At 40.2% G+C, this 26,204-nt stretch overlaps 1 protein-coding gene across 7 annotated transcripts in view; it reads left to right on the forward strand.

Moving 5' to 3' along the window:
• KIZ (kizuna centrosomal protein) overlaps positions 1-26,204 on the forward strand; it is a 120,501-nt gene that overhangs the window by 25,896 nt on the left and 68,401 nt on the right. For all 7 annotated transcript variants that reach the window (XM_050745440.1, XM_050745438.1, XM_050745434.1 and 4 more), the window contains 2 exons: positions 11,166-11,811; positions 12,160-12,475. In XM_050745440.1, coding sequence (XP_050601397.1) covers positions 11,166-11,811; positions 12,160-12,475 — 962 coding nt within the window. The remainder of the gene's footprint in view (positions 1-11,165; positions 11,812-12,159; positions 12,476-26,204) is intronic.

Genomic DNA, 26,204 nt, shown 5'->3' on the forward strand with positions numbered 1-26,204 from the left:
CAGAGGCTCTAACAAATGAGAAAATTATATTCACAGATACAGGTGCCTATCGTGTAGTGGAATGAGGGGAAAAAGAAAAAAAGTGGATGAGAAGGGGAAAAGAAACATAAGTCAATTTAACAAGAAGAGGATAAATTTTGTGGGGAAACACTGTTTCTTTTCTCCTTTTGATAGTGGAAAAAGGTTTATAGAAGCTCCACAGGAGAATGAGTATTGATTTCTTGTTCTTTAGAAGACTTTCCAAATTCATATACTTATCGTCCATGAAATACTGTATTATTAGAAAAAGATATACTTCTTGCAGTCTGAAAAAAAAAGTTAGTGCCTAGAACTTTCTTGGAAAAAATCTGGTGATAACAGTCATGATGAATACACACATATGCTCTGTCCCAGAAGTCCCACATTTGGTTATCTGTCCCCTAGAAAGAAAATCTTTAAAAAATGGCAAAAATATAGTCTGTATGTTGCAGCATTATTTGTAGTAGCAGAAATATGGAAGCAGCCTGAATGAGCAGCTGCAGAGGAGAGGCTGAGCTAGGGAGAGAGCACCCTCATGATCAAGTGCTCTGCATGTGGCGCCCAGAGTCCAGTGCATTCCTCATGATCTGGGCAGTGTCCAAGGAATATTACTAAGAGAGAAAAGCAGGTTGCGGTGAGTTGCTTACAACACGCTCTCACTTTGTACAAGTGGCCAAACCTTACCATCAAGCAATTAGTTGTCCTGGGCTTGAAGGAAGGTGTGAATAGGCATCCTAACTGATTGGCTTCAGTCACCTCGTAGAGGGGAGAGAGAGGCAATGAGGTGGGGAAAATAAGTCACTTGTTCTTTACATCCCTTTGCCTTGTGTCTCCTTTCTATAATTTAATAATTGTAATACAATTTTTAAAATTAAACCTATGAAGAAGGGATGAGTAGGTGGTTGGTTCATTTTAGGAAGAAGGAGCCTGCTTGTGGTTGAGATTGTTCTATTAATTGTGGGGGAGTGTTAATTGCTTACATCCTTACTCAGATCCCTCAGAATTATGGAAAGTGGAGGCGCCTTTCTATCCCTCTGATGTAGTTCTGCATAGTTCTTTTGTGAATGGGGATCTCTAAGAGAGTTTTATCCTGAGTTACCCTATTTGGGGATGGTGGGGTATATACAGGGGATGTTGAATTGTATTATAAAAAGAAAGAGCTGTTACCTTGACATTTTTAGGTACTTATTAAGCCTCTTAGGAAGTGTTACTTGAAAACTGTAACTTAACTTTATTACTTTGACCAAGACAGTTGCTTAGAGCTACGGATGTTGGAAGAGTGGTTCTCGGGTGTTCTGTTCGTTTTGTGAAAGTTACCTGCTGGCACTCTTTTGGAATGCCGAATTTCTCTTGAAGCTCATACTTGCTTTTCTCTTACTATTCCATTTACCCCACATACACTAGGTTTTATTTATCATATACAAGTTCTATTCAGGGTCTATTTTAGTGAGATCAGATTTTGAGTTATTCAAGGTTAGAAATTAGGCACAGGCTTCAGATTCATTATTAGGGATTTTTATGTTTGTTTTAAAAAGCTGTGGTTTAGTAATGCAATTTGAGTTTGACTGACTCAGTTTTGAATATTGTAGCATAAAAGGTTTGCATTGGAGTCCTGGTATCTGGGTTTGAATCCTGGCTCTGTGAACATGGACAAGTTGCTTAACCTGGCTAAGTCCCATAAGAGTAGGGCTAATAATAATGGTTGTTTTGATAATATAAATCTCTTAGCTCCTGCTTGTCACCTCGTACATGCTTGATAAATGTTCACTGCTCTTGATGCCACCATCACCGCCATCAGCACCATTGTTGTTTTCCATTAGGGTAGCCTTACTTTGATCCTGGATTCTTGCCACTTATTTAAGAGAGTGAAGAGGTTGGTGTGGAGGTAGGGAGACTACCTATGAATTGAAGAAATAGGAGATAATACCACTTGATGGTGACAACTCAGATTGATTTTGTGTAAGATAATTTACAGAATACACCATTAAAGCCTAATTTAACAGATACATCTTAAAGTTTAGATAGTTCCAATAACTGTTGAATTTCATGGCCAGAGATGTCTCTTGGTGGCCTAAGTTGTGCAATTTTGGTGGTGACTACATTTATCATGGTGGCAACATGTAAGAAGAAGGTTTAAAAATCACAATGGCATAATGTATTAGTTTGCTAGGACTGCCATAACAAAATTCCACAAACTGGGTGGCTTAAACAACAGAAATGTATTTTTTGAAGTTCTGGAGGCTGGAAGTCCAAGATCAAGGTGCCAGCAGGGTTGCTTTCTGATGAGGCCTTTCTCCTTGAGTCATAGAAGGGGCCTTCTCACTGTGTCCTCGTGTGCCCTTTTCTCTGTGTGCATGAACGGAGAGATCATTGGTATCTGTTCCTCTTCTTATAAGGACACCAATTCTATTGGATTAAGGTTCCACCATTATGACCCAATTTAACCTTTGTTACCTCCTTTAAGGCCCTGTCCTTTAAGCCACATTGGGGATTGGGGCTTCAACATATGAATTGGACACAATTCAATGTGTGATATGTGTATCATGTAAAATATGTATAATAATTTTATAATAACAATCATATAAAATAATTTCTTCAGGATTGTTGCATGTAAATTATTGTTAATGGATTTTAAAAAATATTCTCAATGTGACTTAAGAACTTGCTTACGTAGAAATTAAAAACAATAATTGTACCATGTGAAAAGCTGAAAATTTGGTCTAACAGCTTCATTTCCATTCTGCATTTAACTTGCTGCTTCTTATTCCCTTGTCTGTGAAGATAATAAGAAGAAGAAAAAATAAAGATTTCCTTAGCATTTTGCAAAACATGAAGTATAACATTTTTTTTCAAAGTATATTAGTGGTTAAGATCTGCCTTTAAATACTGTAGTTCATAATGATTAATACATCATTACAATTCTAAACTTGTTGATATCTTCTTATGTTCATTCCTCTTCTTTCTCCTAGTAAAGATGAATTCCTGATTTTTAAGTTATCTTCTGTTCACTAATAAATATTTTTGGTCATGTTCATTTGCTTTGCTATTGCTTCCCACAACTCCCAACATTTTTTAAGACTGCAGATGAATAACTGTGACAAGAAAAGAAGATCTGAACTAAAATATTGGATTATAGATTTATCTCTAGCACTCACCTACACAAAGCAATAGGAAGGTGTGGAAAAGTTGGTCATTGTGTCAGATCCTTAAATACTGATAACCTGCTGCTGCTTTTGGCAATAACAACTGTCTCTCAAAAACTTTGGAATTCCTAATATTATTCCTCTGTCAACAATAATGTGAAACATGGCATTCTCTTTTTGGCTTCCCTGGCTCAGAAACTGCTTTGAGAAGACACATAGTAATGTTCATAATTTAGGATTAAAGAGTACTCTGTTTCCTGTTGCTAAGCTAATAAAATGACAGACTTTTAAAAAAGAAAAGAGACACCTGTCTTAGAGCCTGATCTCAGCAAATGGGAAACCTGCAAGCCTACAGAAGCTCAGCTTGCATTTTACTGGAGCCAGTATTTTACTTTGCAAGTATTGAGTTAGTTCAGATGCAGCATTGCCTTATAGGGAGCAGCAATTAATTCTTGCAAGTTTCTCATTTTTTGTTATTAAAGTTTATGTAATTGCTGGTGGGAATGTAAAATGGTGCAAACACTTTGGAAAACAGTTTAGCAGTTCCTGAAAAAGTTAAACATATAGTTACCATACGAAGCAACAGTTTCATTCATAGCATAGCATTCAAGCATAGCAGCTTGCTGTGTACAAGATTGGACACAAAACGTGGACAAAAGTTTATAGCAGCGTTATTCATAGTAGTCCAAAAGTGGACACAATTTACATGTTCTCATCTGATGAATGGATAAACAAAATACAGTATATCCTTAAAACACAATATTATTCAGCCATGAAAAGGAATAAAATACTGATAAATGCCACAGAATGGATAAACCTAGAAAACATTGTGCTAAGTGAAAGAAACCAATCAAAAAAGACAACATACTATATGATTCCACTTAAATATTAATAAAATGTGCAGAATAAGCAGATTTTTACAAACAGAAAGTAGATTAGTGGCTGCTTAGGGCTGGGAACTGACTGGGGAGGGTAGGGAGGTACAAAAAGGTATGGGGCTTCTTGTTAGAGTGATGAAAAAATGTTCCAAAATTGATTGTGGTGGTGGTCGCACAACTCTGTCAATATACTAAAAGCCCACTGAATTGTATGCTTTTAAAAGGATAAGTTTTATGGTATGTGAATTATATCTCAGTAAAATGGTTTTCAAAAGTTTAAATCAAGTTGAATTTATTAAACCAAAAAAAAGAAAAGAGAATAGTAATGTTAATATTCTTGACATAATTCCATATAAACATGTTTTGGTAAATATCTTTTTCCTGTGTTTAGATTTATTTTATATAGGTATAAGCAGACTGAGTATGTAATTTTTAAATTGTAAGTATTTTTGCTATGACATAGTCTTTATTTGCCTCATTTATATGACTTCGTGACCTTTCCCTATTTTATAGTCATACAGGTTGCTTCCAACTTTTTATGATTTTAAATAATGCTTTAAGTGAACTTGTTTGTCCACATAGCTGTTTTTTTCTATTAGCTTTATTTCCTATTTAGCTCTATTTCCATATAGAATTACTGAATCAAAGCAACAAGCATGGTTAGGACTCTTGATGCCAGATTCTTCCCTAAGAGGATTCTGCCCATTTATTCAGCCACCAACAGTGTGAGAGCTTCTATTTCACCTAACCTTCCTCAGTACTGGGGGGGGGGGTTATAATTTTTTAAAAATTGTCTTTATTTTACAGTAATTTTAGAGTTGCAGAAAAGTTGCAGAGATAGTACAAAGTGTTCCGTTGGATCCCTCACCTAGTTGCCACCATTGTTACCATCTTACATTACCATGCTACACTTGTCAAATCTAGGAAACCAACACAGATGCGTTACTATTAACTAAGCTCTAGACTGGATTCAGATATTACCAGTTTTTCCATTAATGTCTTCTTTTTTTGTTGTTCCAGGACCCAATCCAGGATTGTTATAATTTAAATTTTTAAAAATTTAATGTTTATAGAATGGTATTACATTGTTGTCAGTCTTAGACATAGGGTTATAATGGAGCCGAAAAAATTCCTATTGCCTGTAACTTAACATCGTAGTGTAATGCATTTCTGACATGTTTGTGGTGATGCTGGTGTCAACAAGCCTACTGTGCTGCCAGTTGTATAAAAGTATAGCAGAAACAATTACGTATAGTATATAATACTTGATGATGATAATAATAAATGACTTTGTTACTGGCTTATTATTGGCCCAATTGACAAAATTGGATTATGGGTTGTGGAATAGAAAACAAGATTATATCAATGTTAAATTTTCTGATTCTGATCATGAACTTTGCTCAAGAACGAGCGTGTCCCTGTGCTTTTGGAAATGCTCACTGAAGTGCTTAGTGGTAAATAGGCAGGGTGTCCCAACTTACCCTCAAATGATTCAGAAAAAAATCGTATGCTTATATTTAAGTATACACACATGCAGAGACAAACACATATATGTAGAAGGAGAGAAAATGATAAATGGGATAAAATGTAAACATTTGGTAAATCTGGCTAAACACTGTTAGGGGAATGTTTTGTATTATTTTTGCAATGTTTCTGTAGGTGTAAGATTATATCAAAATAAAGTCACGTGTGTTGATGCACACCTGCAGGCCCAGCTACTTGGGAGACCGAGGCAGGAGGATCACTTGAGCCCAGGAGTTCGAGTCCACCCTGGGCAACATAGACCGCATCTCTATAAATAAAAAATATTGTTTAAATTATGTCAAAATAAAAAGTTACTGCTCCCTATGAATAATACTGGCAACAACTAGAAATAGCGCAGGAAGACAACCTTCCTATTGAGTTGAAGCAGATCCTCAAGTACGTGTTGCCTTTTTTGGGCCCTTGGATGAATGATGCATCGTCCACAGACTTTTATTTTTACACATAATTAAGGGCCGCTTTTTTATAACTCCTAATTTGTTACAGGCCACTAACATGCCATGTACTTATTTATTAGTATATTACTAGAGTTTATTGAGGATCCAGATTTCCGTATCCCAAGAAGTCTGGCAATGCTTGGCAAAATTGCAAAACAGTTCATAACTACTTGCTATCACAGAAAGTGACAAATGCTCCTCTTTTTGGGAGATAAACCTCTGCTAACAGTGTTGTCTCTTGAATTAGGTCCTTATTTTCACTTTCTGTAGTTCTGAAGCATTTACTATAAGTACATCATGGTTCCCTGCTACTTTCCTGACTCTGCAGATTACCAATCTGATTGCTGTTTCTCTCCACTTCTTGGCTCTGGATTCGTTGTTCAGTTTTGCCTCTCTTAGGGGGTCGGAGACATTTGAGAATTACTAATTGAGTGCAGTAACTCAGGGGCACGTCCTTTGGCCCTCCTCAGGTGTCTTTCTCATATCTGCAATGTGCCTTCTTTTGTGCTTTGGCTTGGCCTTTAGCAGATCAAAAGAGGAAGGTGCTTAGGCCTGCCATGTCCCCCCTGTACTGGGTTAGTCATTGCTCTGGTGTTGGTGCATTAACACTTCATAAACTGGTCTTGAAAATGAAAAATTAAAGCCTTCTCAGACTTCTAAGTCTGATCACTGATTTGCCTCATGTCTCCACCAAATGACTGCTATTGCACAGCCACTCGGAGGCCTCAGCCCTTTTAGCCCTGCTAAAGTCTCCACAGTAGCCCATCCCTCAGAGCCATCTATTTACACAACTAGTTTTTTTTATAACAGGAAAAATGAAAGTAGTTGTTAGATTACGGTAGTGGTAATAGATAATTTTTCCTGTTTTAAAATTTGTTTTTATTATATCAGTATAACATATATCAGCTTTTTTATTACAAAAGGAATAGAAGACACCAGTATATTACAAATACTATTCATATTGATGAATCAGAATGTTGATTAATATCATTTTGCTATTTAAACCATATGGTATAATGGAAAATTCTTTAAAATGACATAATGGCCTCTTTGGATGGTAAAATGACAATATTCTATAAGGCAGGCTTGACCCAGCAATTTCAGTTCTAGAAAAGTGTCCTACTGATATACTTGCCTGTGTGCAGAGAGACATACACTCAGGGATAATCACTGCAGCATGATTTGGAGTGGAAGATGGTGGGAAACAAACCAATGTCCTTCAATAGCAGACTGTTTACATAAATTATGGTACATCTATAGAATAGGATAATATGCTGCTGTTAAAATTGAATATAATAAAAACTATAATCATGTAATGCAAAGTATGTCACCCTTTACGCACATACCTACTAGTGTATCAAGGTCCTTTCTGCAAGAAACTTAGAGTTGCTTTCTCGGGGGAGAACAGCTAGAGTACTAAAGGATCGTGGAGGTAGAACTTCCTTTTTCCTCTATACTTTTCTATCCTGCTGGATCTTCCTGTCCCTCCTCCCTCTATGGGGAGAGATGGGAGAGATGTACTTTTCCTAATTTTTTTTGAGACATGGCCTCACTCTGTAGCCCAGGCTGGAGTGCAGTGGTGCGATCATAGCTTACTGCAGCTTTGACTTCCTGGGCCCAAGCAATTCTCCTGCCTCAGTCTCCAAGTAGCTGGGACCACAGGTGTGTGCCACCATGCCTAGCTAATTTTATACATATATATATATATATATGGAGCTCGGCTCACTGCAACCTCTGCCTCCTGGGTTCAAGCGAAATCTCCTGCCTCAGCTCCCTGAGTATCTGGGATTACAGGTGCCCAAATATTTTTTAATTAAAAAAAATTTTTTTAATTTTTTATTTTGTAGAGATGTAGTCTCACTATGTTGCCAAGCTGGTCTCAAGTTCCTGGGCTCAAGCAATCCTCCCACCTCAGCCTCAGGGCCAGGAACTCTTCCTAATCTCAGATTAGCTGCATAACTTAATTTCTTTTCTAAGGATTTTTTATTCATTTGTTCATTTTCTTTTTTTGTGACAGCTTTATAGTTTTTATTAAGAGTTGTACAGCCATAATCACAATCAATGTGAGCATATTTTCATTCCTGAAAAAGAAACCCCATACCTGTTAGCAATCACTCTTTACCTCCCCCGATTCCTTCTACTCCCCATCACCCACCCTAGCCATTCAGTCCCCAGCCTGGGGCAAACAGTTAACTACTTCCTGTCTCTAAAAATTTGCCTATTCTGAACATTTTCTATAAATGAAATCTTACAGTATATGGTCTTTTGTGACTGGCTTCTCATTTAGCATGATATTTTCGAAGTTCATCCATGATGTAACAGGTATCAGTAATTTATTTCTTTTCGTGGCTGAAAATTATTCTCTTGTGTGAATGTATTACATTTTATCTAGTCATCTAATGTTGGCCATTGGAGTTATCCCACTTTTGGCTATCATAAATAATGTTGTTGTGCACATCCTTGTACAAGATTTTGTGTAGTCATATGTTTACATTCTCCATACCTCTGCCTAGATATGGAATTGCTGGTCAGATGATAACTCTGTTTAACTTTTTCAGGAGCTGCCAAACTCTTCTAAAGTGGCTGCACCGTTTTATATTCCCATCAGCAGTGTATGATTCTAGTTTTTCCACATCCTGGACAACACTTGTTATTGCCTGTTGCAGTGAATTTTTTTTTTTTTTTCCCCCCGAGACGGAGTCTCGCTCTGTCGCCAAGGCTGGAGCGGCAGTGGCCAGATCTCAGCTCACCGCAAGCTCCGCCTCCGGGGTTCACGCCATTCTCCTGCCTCAGCCTCCCGAGTAGCTGGGACTACAGGCGCCCGCCATCTTGCCCGGCTATTTTTTTTGTATTTTTTTAGTAGAGACGGGGTTTCACCGTGTTAGCCAGGATGGTCTCGATCTCCTGACCTTGTGATCTGCCCGTCTCGGCCTCCCAAAGTGCTGGGATTACAGGCTTGAGCCACTGCGCCCGGCCGTAGTGAATTCTTATAATTTTATGTTGCCTCAGCAAACATTTAAAATCTAAGTTGAACCTTCTCATACCAGAAGCAGGACTGAGTCACCCCGACACAGTTGGCAGTTCCACCTTTTTCCCCAGTTCCTCAGTGTGGTTGGTCCAGATACCTGCCTTACACAGCTGCTCTCTGGTGACCACTTCCCTATGGGACAGCTGGATACAGCCTGCTTGACAGGCCCTTCTTACCTTCACATTCCCCATGGACCATATGCCACAGTGACCACCTCTCAGTCACTGGGTAACCTCCCAAAACTCATGCCTGCTTGCTTTAAACTCACCAGTTAAAACTCCCCATGCTGCCTTTGGGAAACCTGTTTGGATAACACCTGGGACCCATTAAAGACATTGGCTCATGTGTCCTTCCCCTCAAACCACTGCTTCCACCATGTGAGGACACGGGTCCCTTTTCTTCCTCTCTCTGCCTGCACTCCCTGACGTTTGTGTGCTGGCCTCCAGGTATGCCGTGTACACTCCAGAACCTGTAAGTGATAATGTCTTTATTTCTATCTCATATTTCTCCTAATTATTGGAGGGGTACTCTCCATCTTAAATATCCTAAATTAAAACGTCTATCTTTCTTAGTATAGCCATTGATATGGGCTGAATATTTGTGTCCCCCCCGCCCCCGGCACAATTCATGTATTGAAATTCTAGGCCGGGTGCGGTGGCTCAAGCCTGTAATCCCAGCACTTTGGGAGGCCGAGACGGGTGGATCACGAGGTCAGGAGATGGAGACCATCCTGGCTAACACGGTGAAACCCCGTCTCTACTAAAAAAAATACAAAAAACTAGCCAGGCAAGGTGGCGCGTGCCTGTAGTCCCAGCTACTCGGGAGGCTGAGGCAGGAGAATGGCGTGAACCCGGGAGGTGGAGTTTGCAGTGAGCTGAGATCCGGCCACTGCACTCCAGCCTGGGGGACAGAGCGAGACCCCGTCTCAAAAAAAAAAAAAAGAAAAGAAAGAAATTCTAATCCCCAAGGTGTTGGTTTTTGAGGATGAGGACTTTGGGAAGTGATTGAATCAAGGGGGCAGAGCCTTCATGGGCACAATAGTTTCTTTATAAAAGAGGCCGGGGAAATTTGCTTGCCCCTTCCACCCTGCGAGCACACAGCAGAAAGATGCTGTCTGAGAGAAAGCAGTTCCTTACCAGACCCGGAGTCTACTGGCGCCTGCCTCGATCTTGGACTTCCCAGCCTCCAGAACTATCAGAAACAAATTTCTGTTATTTATACACTGTCTAGTTTATGATATTTTGTTACAGCAGCGTGAACAGACCAAGACAGCCATCATAGTGGGTAAAGTGATATCTTACTGTGCTTTTGAATTATGTTTCCCTAATGAGTAACGATAGTATCATTTTATGTGTTTATTGGCCATTCATATATCTTCTTTAGAGAAATGTCTATCTAAATCCTTTTCCCACTTTTAAGGGCTATTTGTCTTTTTATTACATAGTTATATGACTTCTTTATGTATTTTGGATACTAGACCCTTATCAAATACATAATTTATAATATTTTCTCCCATTGTGTGGGTTTTCACTTTCCTAATGATGTCTTTTCAAAGCATGTATTTCTTTTCTCAAAAACATATATTCTGTACTTTCTTTTTTTTTTTTTTTGAGATGGAGTCTCCAGGCTGGAGTGCAGTGGCATGATCTCAGCTGACTGCAATCTCTGCTGCCCGGGTTCAAGTGATTCTCCTGCCTCAGCTTCCCAAACAGCTGGCATCACAGGCACCTGCCACCATGCCTGGCTAATTTTTGTATTTTTAGCAGAGACAGAGTTTTACCATGTCAGCCAGGCTGGTCTCGAACTCCTAACCTCAGGTGATCTGCCCACCTTAGCCTCCCAAAGTGCTGGGATTGCAGGCGTGAGCCACCACACCTGGCCTACTTTCTTTACTATGTTGGTTTTGTGAACTATCATTGTTATTAAAATTAAATTGTATGGACTTTACTGCTTTTTGCTCATTCATTATGTAGGAAGCCATGAGTTTAATAAAACGTGGTAGGTGCTGATTTCAGTAATCATGCTTTGTTTGACCTCCTTTCATTTCCGGGGGAAAAAAAAAACCCACCTAATTGTTTATACACAATATGTTTAGCTCACATCTCTTTTGGTGTTGCAGGTTGCAGTGCAGGAGGGAATTAACTCAGGAACAGCCATGTCAAGAGGATTGTATCAACCAGCAACAATCTTTATGGGCCGCCAAATGTCAGCCGTCTCAAGCATGGGAGATTTCAGTACAGAGCACAAATCTCCCCAACCCACAAAGAACTTTTCAATTCCTGACCCACATTCACACCGACAGACAGCCCAGAGAAGTAATGTGACAGACAGCTGTGTAGTACAAACTAGTAATGACACACAGTGCTTAAATAAGTCTGACAACATAGATGGAAAGGCATCTCTTCAGATTGGTGAGAAAACGCCAGTCACAGCCAGTGTATTGTCTGAGGAGGAACAAACTCATTGCTTGGAGATAGGAAGTAACACACGTCATGGCAAGAGTAATTTATCTGAAGGCAAAAAGTCTGCTGAACTCAATTCCCCGTTACAGGAAAGATTAAGTCCAGAGAACAGAACCACTGATTTAAAGTGTGACAGTTCCAGCAGATCAGAGGGATCAGAGGGAGAAATACTGACACGGGAACATATTGAAGTTGAGGAAAAAAGAGCCAGCCCGCCAGTCTCTCCGATATCAGTTTCGGAATACTGTGAATCTGAAAATAAGTGGTCTCAAGAGAAGCATTCTCCTTGGCAAGGTGTTTCAGGTGGGATGAGAGGCTGAGTTTGGTTGCTGAGTTTTCTGGGTGGTAGTGATCTTATGTAAGGACAAAAGATACTCTCTAATTATCTCTCTTTGTCATAAAATAGTATCTTTGCCAACAAAATCCATTCTAATGAACTCTTAAAAATGTACATGCAAGTGAATTTGCTGATTTTTAAACCCGCTGTGATTTTTTTAAACATTTGAAAATATGTTTAAGCTTTTAAGTTCCGTAATGAATTGTGTGTGGGCTGCTTCTCCGTGTTTTTAACTGATGAGTGATTCTGCTGTGTGTTACCTTGCTTCCCCCTGAAGTCAGTGATTGGTAATCGATTCGTGTCCCCACTTGCAGATCATCTTGCTCACGGGGACCCAAAGTCACAAAAGCCCTTCAGAAAAAAGCAGGAAGAGGAGGAGGAGGAAAGTTGGAGCACCAGCAGTGACCTCACTGTTTCAATAAGTGAAGATGACCTGTTTTTAAAGAGCCCAGAACCACAGCCAAATCCAGGTGGCAAGGTGGAGGGAGAAGATGGAATAGAGGCCTTAAAATTAATCCATGCTGAGCAAGAAAGAGATGCCCTGTCCACTGAAAAAAATAATTGTATTTTGCAAACCCTAAGCTCTCCTGATTCAGAAAAGGAATCCTCCACTCACGCACTAACTAGAGAGTAAGCCATTCAATTTTTTTTTCTACTGTTCTGTTTTTAATTGTAGACATTTCTAGAGACCATTCCACTGGGAATGTATTATTGAGCACTCAGCCATGAATGTGTAAATTCCTTAAGTCTCATAAGTAATCTTTTAGGCAAGACCTAATTTTCTTTCTGTCCTTCTTTCTTCTTTGCTTCCTCCCTTCCTTCTTTCTTTAACAGAAAAGCTTTAAACGTTTGGATATAATTGAGTTATGGTGATTGCAGCTTGTAATTATATACACACAATCCCTGGTTAGCATAATAAGTCATTCCCCAACACCCTACTCTCCAGCCTTTCAGAAAATAAATCTGTTTTGAAGTTTTGGTAGCACAGAAGGTGACAGTTAAACTTACTAGGAATGCAGTATTAGAGTCTGAGAACTTTATGTCTAATTAATTTGCTTAATCCTTATATTCCTTGCCATAGTATCATTTTTGTCATCTGATTAAATATGAGTTAATAAGCTCTTCCAATTGTATATATAAGCCAGATTTCCTTTTTTGAATGTAAATAGGAAACATTGGAATCTCTAATATTAAATGGGAACATCAGCGTTATACATTTTGAGAACTTACATTATCCAACTGATAAAAATTTATATATGCTTTTGTGCTACTGATCGGAAATGCTAGAAGAAAACGTTGTAGAAAGTTCTTGTGTATCTACTGTGTAGAAAACTTGTTAACTGTTGAAAACTGATTCTGTGCTGAAAAATGGCATTAATAACATCAAATCTCTTTTAGGAGTAGAAGGAACCTAAGTAAACAACCTAAGGTAGATCTCACCTTTTACAAATGAAGAAACGAAGGCCGGGGCAGAGTGGTGTCATATAGTTCTGCTGGATCTGCTGGGGCAGAGCACCCCGCACCCTGTCTGCCTGAATGTCACACCACTGCCCCACCTCCAGAATTTTCTGTTACACCGTAATGCTGGTCACCCTTTCATTTCCACAAAGCTGGCAGGAGTGAAAAGCCAAGTGGGCATTTTTGTATAGGAGGGCATATGTTCTCTTTTAGAACACCATTGTACCTTTTAATATATTGCCTCTTACCATTCATTGTCTACTTATGGTGAAAAGTTTATTAATGGGCTTTAATTTATAGATTGTATCCAAACTGATGTTCAGGAAATATTTATTAAGAGCATATCCAAGTAAAAGTTCTTGCATGAGGGATGGAAGAACCGACATGGTTCCTGTCATTGAGAAATTTGATTTATTGGAGAGGCAAGCCAAATGGATTTTTCTAGTAATAATACTTTCATCAAAGAGACACAGGTAATGCATATTACATCATCAGAAACTTTATTACTGGAGATAGAATGTTATCTATCTCTAGTTTTGTGTTTGTGGGCTTATTTTTATGGCATGATGGACCAGTTAGTACTTTGGTAGGCTGACAAGGAGACTAATATACTTACCCAGGACTCAGTCTTTTTCTGAGGTGAAAAAAATTGGGTATGTGTATGGAATTCCTACTTAACATTTCTCTAAGAGTCAAGAATGTTCATTCTGTCTCCATTCGAAAGACTTTTTAAAAATGATCTTGGAGGCATAAAGTCAGGCTCCTTGGAGTTTTGGCATATAGTTTTCCAGTATTTATTGGAAAATATGGGCATGTAGGGAATTTTGAGTATTTTTCTTAATAAAATGCCCCTAGAATGAAAATGTCAGTCAGCAGTGGTTGTTTTTGTGTCTATATTATCAAATTTGAGCCTACTGATTTTCTGGGTAAAAATATTCTCCAGGAATAGGTCGAAGGTGGTTTTAAATGAATGCTAGTTAACTCCCTGACATCACCACTGCATTTGAGGCCCCACATTTTGTTAATTTATTGTTTAGTTGGAGCTCTTCTCCTTTGCTCTTAGGGTTAATTATTAGTCTGAGACATAGCATCATATTTATAGAACTAACACTATAACCTCAACAGTTCAGTATTTCAGTTGACTTTAGGGTCTGTTGGGGGCCTGGAGAAAAATCACTTGCATGAATTTAATTAGCAAAGATGCATAAATGGGACAAAGGAAGACACACAGGAGCATATGATCTGGAATGTAGAATCTGCACAACATCTTGAAGTCTGTGTAGGCTTTGAAGGAGGAAGAGGAGGGAAAGAGCAAATAGGGTCTGGAGGAAAATGCAAGAAGGAATGCAGAGCAGAGAACACAGAGGACATGGGAGGGGCAGAGCAAAGGACCGCATGGGTGAGGAGGGCCTTTTGTAGTTAAGGTTCAAAATGTCACCTAGGGTGAGCTTGAGAAAGGCCTGGAATATCAGGTTAATGAATTTGGAATTCACTCTATGCTTTGTAGAGCTGTTCAAGGTTATTTTAGGAGGAGGATAGTGTGATGAGGCTTGATTTAGGATTAACCTGACAGCGTTAGTTCATTAGGATTAATCATCAGTGTGGTAGGCAGAAGTGCAGATGGCCCTGAGATTCTCTCTTCCTGTTGTTTGTGCCCTGTGTAATCCCCTTGCCTTGAGAGTGGGCAGGATTGGGAGTCTGGTGGATTTTACTCCTGTGATGAAGCTGTCACGTGACAAAGATGAAGGATTTTGCAGATATAATGAAGGTCCCAAATCATTTGCCCTTGAGCTAGTCAAATGAAAATTATTCAAGGTGGACCTGACCTAATCAGATGAGACTTTAAAAGAGACTGGCCCTTACTGAAGCCAGTGGCACAATCTCAGCTCACTGCAACCTTTGCCTCCTGGGTTCAAGCTATTCTTCTGCCTTAGCCTTACAGATAGTTGGGATTACAGGTGCCTGCCACCACGCCTGGCTAATTTGTTTTGTTTTGGTTTTGGTTTTTTTTGAGATGGAGTTTTGCTCTCGTTGCCCAGGCTGGAGTGCAATGGCACAACCTCAGCTCACTGCAACCTCTGCCTCCTGGGTTCAAGCGATTCTTCTGCCTCAGCCTCCCGAGTAGCTGGGATTACAAGCATGTGCCACCATGCCCGGCTAATTTTTGTGTTTTGTTTTGTTTTGTTTTTAGAGAGACTTGGTTTCTCCATGTTGGTCAGACTGGTCTTGTACTCCCTACCTCGGGTGATCTGCCCGCCTCGGCCTCCCAAAGTGCTGGGATTACAGGCATGAGCCACCGCTCCTGGCCAATTTTTGTATTTTTAGTAGAGACCTGGTTTCACCATGTTGGCCAGGCTGGTCTTGAACTGCTGACCTCAAGCGATCTGCCTGCCTTGCCCTCCCAAAGTTCTGGGATTAGAGGCATGAGCCACCACGCCCAGCCTGAAGCCAGGGAGGGTTAAAGCAGCTAAGATACTCTCCTGTTTGCCTGAAGAAGCAAACTGTCATCTTGTGGGAAAGACCACATGACAGGAAATGGCATGCAGCCTCTAGGGGCTGAGGGCCTCGGTCCTACAGCCACAAGGAAATTGATTCTGCCAATAACCAGTGAGCTTGGAAGAGGTCCCTGAGCCTTAGATGAGATTGCATCTCCAGCAGACACCTTAATTTCAGCCTGGTGAGACCTTAAGCAGATGACCCCACTAACCCAGATCCAGACTCCTGTCTCATGGGAACTATGAAATAATAAATGTGGTAATTTGTGATACAGCAATAAGAAAATTTAATACAACTCAGTTGAAGAATTGGAAGCAAGGATTGTATGGATAGAAGTGTCTACCCATAATGACTGGGAACAGACTGAATTGGACATATTCAGGATTCCTTGTGGGAACACATGGTAACAAAGTAGCTGAGCAAGTGATTCAGCAGCCAAGGTAACCTGTGCTTCCCCTCACCTTGTACCTTCACCATCTGAGCAAATGCATTTTCATACTCAGGTAAGCAGTAGTGGAACATTATAGACTGATAGGGACTTTAAAAGTGGGTGTCCCTGTCTGCATTCACCAATAAGCAGTTTCTCATGCTAGTGGGTTTTTTGTTTGTTTCGCTTTTTTTTGGGGGGGTGTGGGGGTGGGGTTGGAGTTTCGCTCTCGTCACCCAGTCTGGGGTGCAATGGCACGATATCGGCTCACTGCAACCTCCACCTCCCAGGTGCAAACTATTCTCATGCCTCAACCTCCCAAGTAGCTGGGATTACAGGCGTGTGCCAGCACATCCAACTAATTTTGTATTTTCACAAAATTAGATGGGGTTTCACCATGTTAGCCAGGTTGTTCTCGAACTCCTAACCTCAGGAGATTTGCCTGCCTCCAGAGTGCTGGGATTACAGGTGTGAGCTACTGTGCCCAGCCTGCTTTGTTTTATATATCAATGCATAATGACATGTACTCATTTTTAAAGTATCATTAAAAAATAGTTTCTCTGCTTGAAAATGACCTGTGCTCCATCTACTCACCCCTCTTCCTTTAACCCCACTTGAACCCCTGGCAAGTACTGATCTTTTTAGTGTCTTGTCTTTTCCAGAATGTCAAGTAGTGGGAATTATGTAACAAGTAGTATTATCAGATTGGCTTTTTTCACTTAGTAATGCAAATTTAAGGTTCTTCCGTGTCTTTTTATGGCTTCATAGCTTATTTATTTTTAGTGCTGAATAATACTCTATTGTCTGGATGTACCACAGTTTATCCATTCACCTACTGAGGAACATCTTGGTGGCTTCCAAGATTTGGCAATTGTGAATAAAGCTGCCATAAATATCTCTGTGCAGGTTTTTGTGTGGACGTCAGTTTTCAGCTCATTTGGGTAAATACCAAGGAGGGTCATTGCTGGGTCATATGTAAGTCTGTTTTTGGTTTGGGGTTGTTTATTTTTTAACTTTTAATTTTTAATTTTTGTGGGTACATAGGTGTATGTGTGTGTATATATATATATATATGGTACATGAACTATTTTAATACAAGCATGCAATGTATAATAATTACTTCATGGTAAATGGGGTATCCATCCCCTCAAGCATTTACCCTTTGTGTTACAAACAATCCAGTTACACTCTTTTAGTTTTAAATATACAATTAAATTATTATTTACTATAGTCATCCGGTTGTGCTATCAAATACTAGATCTTATTCATTCTTTCTAACTTATCTTTTTGTACCCATTAACCATCCCCACTTCCCCCCATCCCTGAGCCCCACTACACTTCCCAGCCTCTGGTAAGTATCTTTCTACTCTCTGTCTCCATGAGTTCAATTGTTTTAATTTTTAGCTCCCCCAAATAAATGAGAACATGCAAAGTTTGTCTTTCTGTACCTGGCTTAGATCACTTAACATAATGACCTCCAATTACATCTATGTTGTTGTAAATGACATGATCTCATTCTTTTCTATGGCTAAATAAGTAAGTCTATGTTTAGCTTTGTAGGAAACTGCTGAACCGTCATCTTCCAAAGTGGCTGTGCCATTTTACATTATCGCTAGCAATGAATGAGAGTTCTTGTTCTACATCTTGTCAGCGTTTGGTATTGTCAGTTTTTAACATTTTAGCCATTCTAAAAGGTGTTTAGTGGTGTGCGATTGGTTTCATTTGCAGTTCCCTAATGACATATGATGTTGAACATCTTTTCATATGCTTATTTGCCATCTGTGTATCTTCTTTGATGAGATGTCTGTTCAGATCTCTCACCCATTTTTAATTCAGTTGTTAGTTTTCTTATCGTTGAGTTTTAATATCTCTTTTTGTATTTTGGGTATCAGTCCTTTATCAGGGGGATAGTGTGCCTTGCAGATATTTTCTCCCAATCTATGGCTTGTCTTTTCCTTTGAACAGTGTCTTTTACAGAACAGAAGTTTTAAATTTTATTCTTTAAAATGTATTTTGTTTGTTTGTTTGTGACAGGGTCATACTCTGTTGCCCAGGCTGGAGTGCAGTGGTGCGATCGTGGCCCACTGCAGCCTCTACCTCCCCAAGCTCGGGTGATCCTGCCACCTAAGCCTCCTGAGTAGCTGGGATTACAGGCACGTGCCACCACACCCAGCTAATTTTGTATTGTTAGTAGAGATAGGGTTTCACCATGTTGGCCAGGCTGGTCTCGAAGTCATGTTCTCAGGTGATCCACCCGCCTTGGCCTCCCAAAGTGCTGGGATTACAGGCATGAGCCACCATGCCCAGCCTGATGCTATATGACTTTTGAGGTTGAATTATACATAAAAGGCCTTGTAATGTCTACCCTATTAGCTGCAACTCTCACTATGGGAACCACAAGCCACTGTATAGAAAGTCTGATCATTCTGGGGCTGCTATGCTGAAGAAATTATGTGTAGGTGCCCCAGTCCATAGTCCTTGCTGAGCCTTATCCTTCCAGTCATCCCCACCAAGGTGCCGGACACATAGGTGAAGCCTTCTTGGACTCTCCAGACAAATCTGTCCGGAGACTAAATATCACTAAATGCCCTCTCTTGATAATATGTGAAACAGAATACTCACCCAGCCACTCCCTGCCTGCTTTCCTAATCCACAAAAGCATGAAATATAATGACTTGGTTGTTATTTTAAGCTACTAAGTTTTGAGGTAGTTTGTTATGAGTCTATAGATAATGAGAAAAAGGATACATTCATTTAACATTAAATATGGAACACCTGCTCTGTGCCGGGCATTGTTCTTGCTCTTATGGTACTTATGATCGTGCATGTGGAGGAGAGGAAGGAAATATAAACCAGTAAACAATCTGTGTGAAAAGTATTATGACAAAGGGCCAGACGTGGTGACTAACGTGTAATTCTAGCACTTTAGGAGGCTGAGGTGAATGGATTGCTTGCGCTCAGGAGTTTGAGACCAGCCTGGCAACATGATAAAACCTCATCTCTACGAGAGATGCAAAAAAATTAGCCAGGTGTGATGGCACATGCTTGAGCTATTTGGGGATGGTGAGGCAGGAGGATCACTTAAACTCAGGAGGTTGAGACTGCAGTGGGCCGAGATCGTGCCACTGCACTCCAGCCTGGGTGACAAAGTGAGATCCTGTCTCAAAAAATAAAAATAAAAAAATAAAAATTATATATATATATATACACACACACACATATATTATGATGAAGAATCAGCAGGTTAAGTAGATAGAGAAGGCATGGGTGCAATTTAATATAAGATATAAGATAGTGGGGAAAGGTCTCTGTGGTAAGATGGTAGTTGAGTAGGACCTGAAGTGAGAGAGTTGGTAAGCCACATTCAGTTGTGCCCATGCCTTCTCTATCCACTTAACCTCATCTGTTCTTTGTCGTCTTTTACACTGGTTTATGTGTTTTGTTCATAGTTTATATTTCCTCTCTCCTCTGGGAGAGAGAGGGGAGAGAGATGGGATGGGATATGTCTTGAGAAAGAGAATACTAGGCAAAGGGAACCACAGTACAGAGGCCATGAGATGGGGGCGTACTGAGTGTTTCCTGGAACAGCAAAGTGGTTGGTGCACCTGAATCCGAACAGGTGTTGGGGAGGAGGGAGAGGCTGGAGTGAGAGAGCATCAGTGTGCCACGTCGTGAAGGGTCAGTAGGCTGAAGGAAGGACTTTGGGTTGAACTTCAATTGAAATGAGGAATCACTCTGGCCACTTATGGGAAATAAACTGGGGGAAAGAGTGGGAGCAAGGAGTGCTGTTTGGAGACTATTGCAGAGATCCTGCAGAGAGGTGCTATTGCTTTGAACTGTGGTGGCAGCAGCGGGGTGGTAAGAAGTGGTCAGATTCTGGATATATTTTTATATAAAAGAACCAGCTGGAGGGCTGGGCATGGTGGCTCATGCCTGTCATCCCAACATTTTGGGAGGCCGAGATGGGTGGATTACTTGAGGTCAGGAGTTCAAGACCAGCCTGGCCAACATGGTGAAACCCCGTCTCTACTAAAAATGTAAAAATTAGCCGGGCATGGCGGCGGGTGCCTGTAATCCCAGCTATTTGGGCAGCTGAGCCAGCAGAATTGCTTGAACCCAGGAAGTGGAGGTTGCAGTGAGCCAAAATCATGCCACTGCACTCCAGCCTGGGCAACAGAGGGAGACTCCGTCTCAAAAAAAAAAAAAAAAAAAGAACCATCTGGGTTCTTTATGGATTGGGTCTGGGTTATGAGAGAACAGGAGGAGAAGGGTGACTCCAGGCTTTGGGGGCAGAGTGAGGTATTTATTGAGATAAGGAACATGTAGGAGGCACAGACTTGGGGGAAAGAAAATCAAGACACAAGTTTTGGGTATGTTAGATTTGAGATGCCCTTTTGACATTCACAGGGAGATGCTGAGTAGGCAGATGGATTTCATGAACTTGGAATTAGAGAGAGGTCAGGGCTAGATAAATAAATTTGTAAATCATCAGGGTGTAAATGCACTTTAAAGCCGTGGGCCCTAAGAAGAACAGTAGAGAGTGAATATAAATAGGAAAGCGGCCCAGGGCATGACTCCACATTCAGGGTGGGGAAGATCAGAAGGAACTAGCAAAGGAGTCTGAGAAGACGCGGCAGGGAAGAACAAGGAGAACCAGGAGGGCGTTATGCTGCAGGTGCCAAGTAGAATGTTTCAGATGAGGTTTAGAAAGCTTAAATAACCTGCCCAGGTCACAGAGGTGCAGCCAGGGTCTAAACTAACAGTCTGATGCCAGAATGCATGCTCTTGATTTCTGTTTTCTACCACCCAAATCACAACTAATATGGTGATATGCCCTTCAGTAGTACTGACTCCATGCCAGGCACTGTTTTAACACCTTTATTTATAATCATTTAATCCTATTATCATCATTTTACAGATAAGAAAACTGAGGCACAGGGAGTTATGTAACATATCAAAAGTCATAAAACAGCTGGGTGTGCTCCAAACTGACCCTCTGTGACCAGAGTTAACTGGTACCCTATGCTGTCTCCCAGTGAATCTTTACTACCTAGATAGTTGGAGTGTCATCAAAGATAATATTTTATAAAGTTAAATAGGAAGCTCAAAAAGCAAATTAGATTCTTTAATTAGAAAAAGAAAAAAGAAAAGAAAACTAAGCAGTGGCAATTTGACCTTTTGCTCCGTCCATATTGGTTTTGTGCTTTCCAGCCTCAAATAGGCCAATGAAGTGCTATGTGCCTTTATTCAGGCTTGAACAAAGTACTTGCAAAGTTGCTTTGTTCTCTCTCCCCCTGGAGTGTGACTGAAAACAGAATGTAACGCTGCCTTTTAAACTAAGTCAAATGAAAGGCTTGGTTTCTCAAGGTCATAAAAATGTGATCACACAGATTGAATCCCATCCAGTGATTTTAATTTAGTTCCTCTTCAAAGTTAAATGTAGGAAAGAAGTTATTGCATCTGAGAAAAATTTGTTGCTGAAAGTCATGTGCCTGGAATAATAGGTTTGAACTATGTTCATTTAGAATTTACCCTGAATTCACTTTATGAGGAGCTGGAAGCATATTTAGAAATTCAACATTCCTTCAGATGTGATGATGCCTTCACATGTCTGTTCTCAGCTGTCTGTTTTCATCAGCACAGTTGGCTGTTTTTCTTGAATGTGACCTTTGGCCTCTCAACACCGGTGGCCCCTGAGCTTTTTCTTGCCACCACACAGATTCTGTCCTTTGTTCCCAAAGTAAGGCTATGCATTATACTTCTGGAAAAATAACCCAGTGCCAGTAGGTGTGGCCATTCAGAGTATTCCCTTTGTTTTCTACCTGTCACTTCATTCTTCTCTTGCCTGTACTTTTCCTGTTAGCTCACCTAGTTTCTGAAAAATCTAAGACTTTCATTATCCTTATTTTGGTTTAAATTTTTAAAAATCCAAACCAGGTTTCTAAGAAGGGAATAGTCCTGAGACCTGATCCTCAGCGAAGTAGGCAATAATCATAGTCACAGTCATTGTCACTTGGTGTAGAGGAGATGTCAAAAGAAGTCTCCATTGGCCAATGGGAATGAACCCAGTTCTCCATCCTTTGCCAGCCGTCTCAGCATATAGGCTTCTAGCCTCAGTCAGAAGAACATGAGTCACATGGGGCAAAGGCAGGGGTTAGATAGGAACTGAGAAGCACTTGTGAAGGTCACAGAAGACTGAAACCTAATCCAAGGACCATAAAAGGCTTCTCCTCCCCCAAACCTTGCCACCACATCACTAGGGATCCTGTCTAGTAGCAGGAAACTATTATACAACTGAATGAACCACATGTCTCAGACCTTAGTTAAGTCTCTAGGAGGCCAGGCATGGTGGCTCGCTCACACCTAGTAATCCCCAACACTTTGGGAGGCCAACGCAGGTGTATCACTTGTGGTCAGGAGTTTGAGACCAGCCTGGCGAATATGGTGAAAGCTGGTCTCTACCAAAACATACAAAACTTAGCTGGTGATGGTGGCACACATCTGTACTCCCAGCTACTCAGGAGGCTGAGGTGGGAGAATTGCTTAAACACAGGAGGCGGAGGTTGCTGTGAGCCGAGATGGCGCCACTGCACTCCAGCCTGAGCAACAGAGTGGGACCCTGTCTGAATAAAAAAGGAGGCTGGGCATGGTAGCCCACGCCTATAATCTCAGCACTTTGGGAGGCCAAGACAAGGGGATCACCTGAGGTCAGGAGTTCAAGACCAGCCTGGCCAACAGCGCAGAACCCTGTCTCTACGAAAAATACAAAAATTAGCTGCATGTGGTGGCAGGTGCCTGTAATTCCAGCTACTTGAGAGGCTGAGACATAAGAATTGCTTGAACCCAGGAGGCAGAGGTTGCAGTGAGCCAAGATCACACCACTGCACCCTATCCTGGGTGACAGAGTGAGACTCTGTCTCAAATCAGTCAAACAATCGGGAAACCTGAAGACAAGGGAAGGAGACAAAAACAAGGACACCCAAGGGAATTTTAGCCTCCAATACCTACATTTGCAGCTACAACAAACGATAAACACAGCCTAACTTCTAGCCAGATGAACATGAAACCTCACCTTGAAGGCCTGTTTACCTATTCACCCTAAAGGACTATTTACCTAGTACATCATGCCTGGCTTTCAACAAAATATTACAAGGCACACTAAAAGGCAAAAAAAAAAAAAAAAAAAAAAAAAAATACAGTTTGAATAGACAGAGCAAGCATCAGAGCCAGACTCAAATATGGCAGATGTTGGATTTTTCAGACTAGGAATTTAAAATAACTGATTAATATGCCAGGGCTCTAGGGCTCTAAAGGAAAAAGAGGACAATGTGCAAGAAAGGATGGGCAATGTAAACAGAAAGATGAAATTTATAATAAAGAATAAAAAAGTAATGCTAGAATTAAACTCTGTAACAGAAATAAAGAATGCCTTTGATGGGCTTATCAGTATTGGACTTGGTAGAGAAATGATGTCTAGCTTATTTCACTTAGCATGATGTCTTCAGAATTTATCCATGTTATGACATGTGTCAAAATTTCCTTCCTTTTTAAGGCAGAATAATATTTCATTGTACGTGTATTTTCTTTGTCCATTCATCCATTGATGAACATTTTGGTTGTTTCTAAATCTTCACTATTGTGAATAGTGCTATGATGAACACTGGAGTGCTAACACCTCTTTGAGATCCTGATTTCAATTATTTTGGATAAATACCCAAAAGTGAGATTGTTGGATCAAATAGTAGTTCTAGTTTTAATTTTTTGAGGAATCTCCCTACTGTTTTCCATTTTACACTCCCACCAACAGTGTACTAGAGTTCCAGTTTCTCCACATCTTTGCCAGTGCTTGTTATCTTTTCTTCTTTTTGTGAATAGTCATCCTAACAGATATGAACTGATATTTTTCCATGGTTTTGATTTGTATTTCCCTGATGATTAGTGATGAGGATCTTTTCATATACCTGTTGGCCATTTGTATGTTTTATGGAGACATTGGAGAAATGTTTACTCAGGTCTTTAGCCCATATTTTAATCAGATTACTAGTCTTTTTGCTATTAAACTGTTGGAGTTCTTTATATGTTTTGGAAATTAACCCCTTATATGTGTTTTGCAAATATTTTCTCTCATTCAATAGATTGCCTTTTTGCTCTGTTAATCATTTCCTTTGCTATGCAGAAACTTTCTAGTTTGATGTAGTCCCACTTGTCTATTTTTGCTTTTGTTGCCTGTGCTTTTTGGTGTTGTATCCATGAAATCTTTGCCAAGGCCAGTGTTATGAAGCTTTTTCCCTGTGTTTTTCTTCTAGGAGTTTTAAAGCTTCAGGTCTTATATGTAAATCCTTAATTCATTTTGAGTTGATTTTTGTGTGTGGTGTAAGAGTCTGGTTCCATTCTTTTGCATATGGATTTCCAGTTTCTTCCAACACCATATGTTAAAGGACTGTCCTTTCCTCATCATATATTCTTGACACCCTTATCAAAGATTAGTTGACTGCATACTCATGGATTGATTTATGGGCTCTCTATTCTGAATGTTCTGTTGGTCTATATGTCTGTCTTTATGCTATACCATACTGTGTTGATTACGGTAGCTTTGTAAGGTATTTTGAAATCACGAGTGTGATGCCTCCAACTTTTTCTTCTTTCTCAAGATTGTCTTGGCTGTTCTGGGTCTTTTGTGATTCCACATGAATTTTCGTCTTTTTTTTAATTTCTTTTTTTTTTTTATACTTTAAGTTCTAGGGTACATGTGTACAACATGCAGGTTTGTTGCATATGTATACATGTGCCATGTTGGTGTGCTGCACCCATTAACTCATCATTTACATTAGGTATATCTCCTAATGCTTTCCCTGCCCCCTGCCCCCACCCCACAACAGGCCCCGGTGTGTGATGTTCCCCTTCCTGTGTCCAAGTGTTCTCATTGTTCAGTTCCCACCTATGAGTGAGAACTTGTGGTGTCTGGTTTTTTGTCCTTACGATAGTTTGCTGAGAACAATGGTTTCCGGCTTCATCCATGTCCTGACAAAGGACATGAACTCATCCCTTTTTATGGCTGCATAGTATTCCATGGTGTATATGTGCCACATTTTCTTAATCCAGTCTATCATTGATGGACATTTGGGTTGGTTCCAAGTCTTTGCTATTGTGAATAGTGTGTGAGTTTTAAACATGTCCTATTGTGAATAGTGCCACAGTAAACATACGTGTGCATGTGTCTTTATAGCAGCATGATTTATAATCCTTTGGGTGTATGCCCAGTAATGGGATGGCTGGGTCAAATGGTATTTCTAGTTCTAGATCCTCGAGGAATCACCACACTGTCTTCCACAATGGTTGAACTAGTTTACAGTCCCACCACCAGTGTAAAAGTGTTCCTATTTCTCCACATTCTCTCCAGCACCTGTTGTTTCCTGACTTTTTCATGATTGCCATTCTAACTGGTGTGAGATGGTATCTCATTGTGGTTTTGATTTGCATTTCTCTAATGGCCAGTGATGATGAGCATTTTTTCATGTGTCTGTTGGCTGTATGAATGTCTTCTTTTGAGAAGTGTCTGTTCATATCCTTTGCCCACTTTTTGATGGGATTGTTTTTTTTCTTGTAAATTTAAGTTCTTTGTAGATTCTGGATATTAGCCCTTTGTCAGATGAGTAGATTGCAAAAATTTTCAGGATATCTTTTTCATTCATTTTTTCAAAGAACCATCTTTGGTTTCGAGTCCCATTCTGTAGGTTGACTGTTCACTCTGATGGTAGTTTCTTTTGCTGTGCAGAAGCTCTTTAGTTTAATTAGATCCTATTTGTCAATTTTGGCTTTTGTGGCCATGGCTTTTGGTGTTTTAGACATGAAGTCCTTGCCCATGCCTGTGTCCTGAATGGTATTGCCTAGGTTTTCTTCTAGGGTTTTTATGGTTTTAGGTCTAACATTTAAGTCTTTAATCCATCTTGAATTAATTTTTGTATAAGGTATAAGGAA

The sequence above is a fragment of the Macaca thibetana genome, chromosome 10 (assembly GCF_024542745.1).
Source record: "Macaca thibetana thibetana isolate TM-01 chromosome 10, ASM2454274v1, whole genome shotgun sequence".
Taxonomy (NCBI): Eukaryota; Metazoa; Chordata; class Mammalia; order Primates; family Cercopithecidae; genus Macaca; species Macaca thibetana.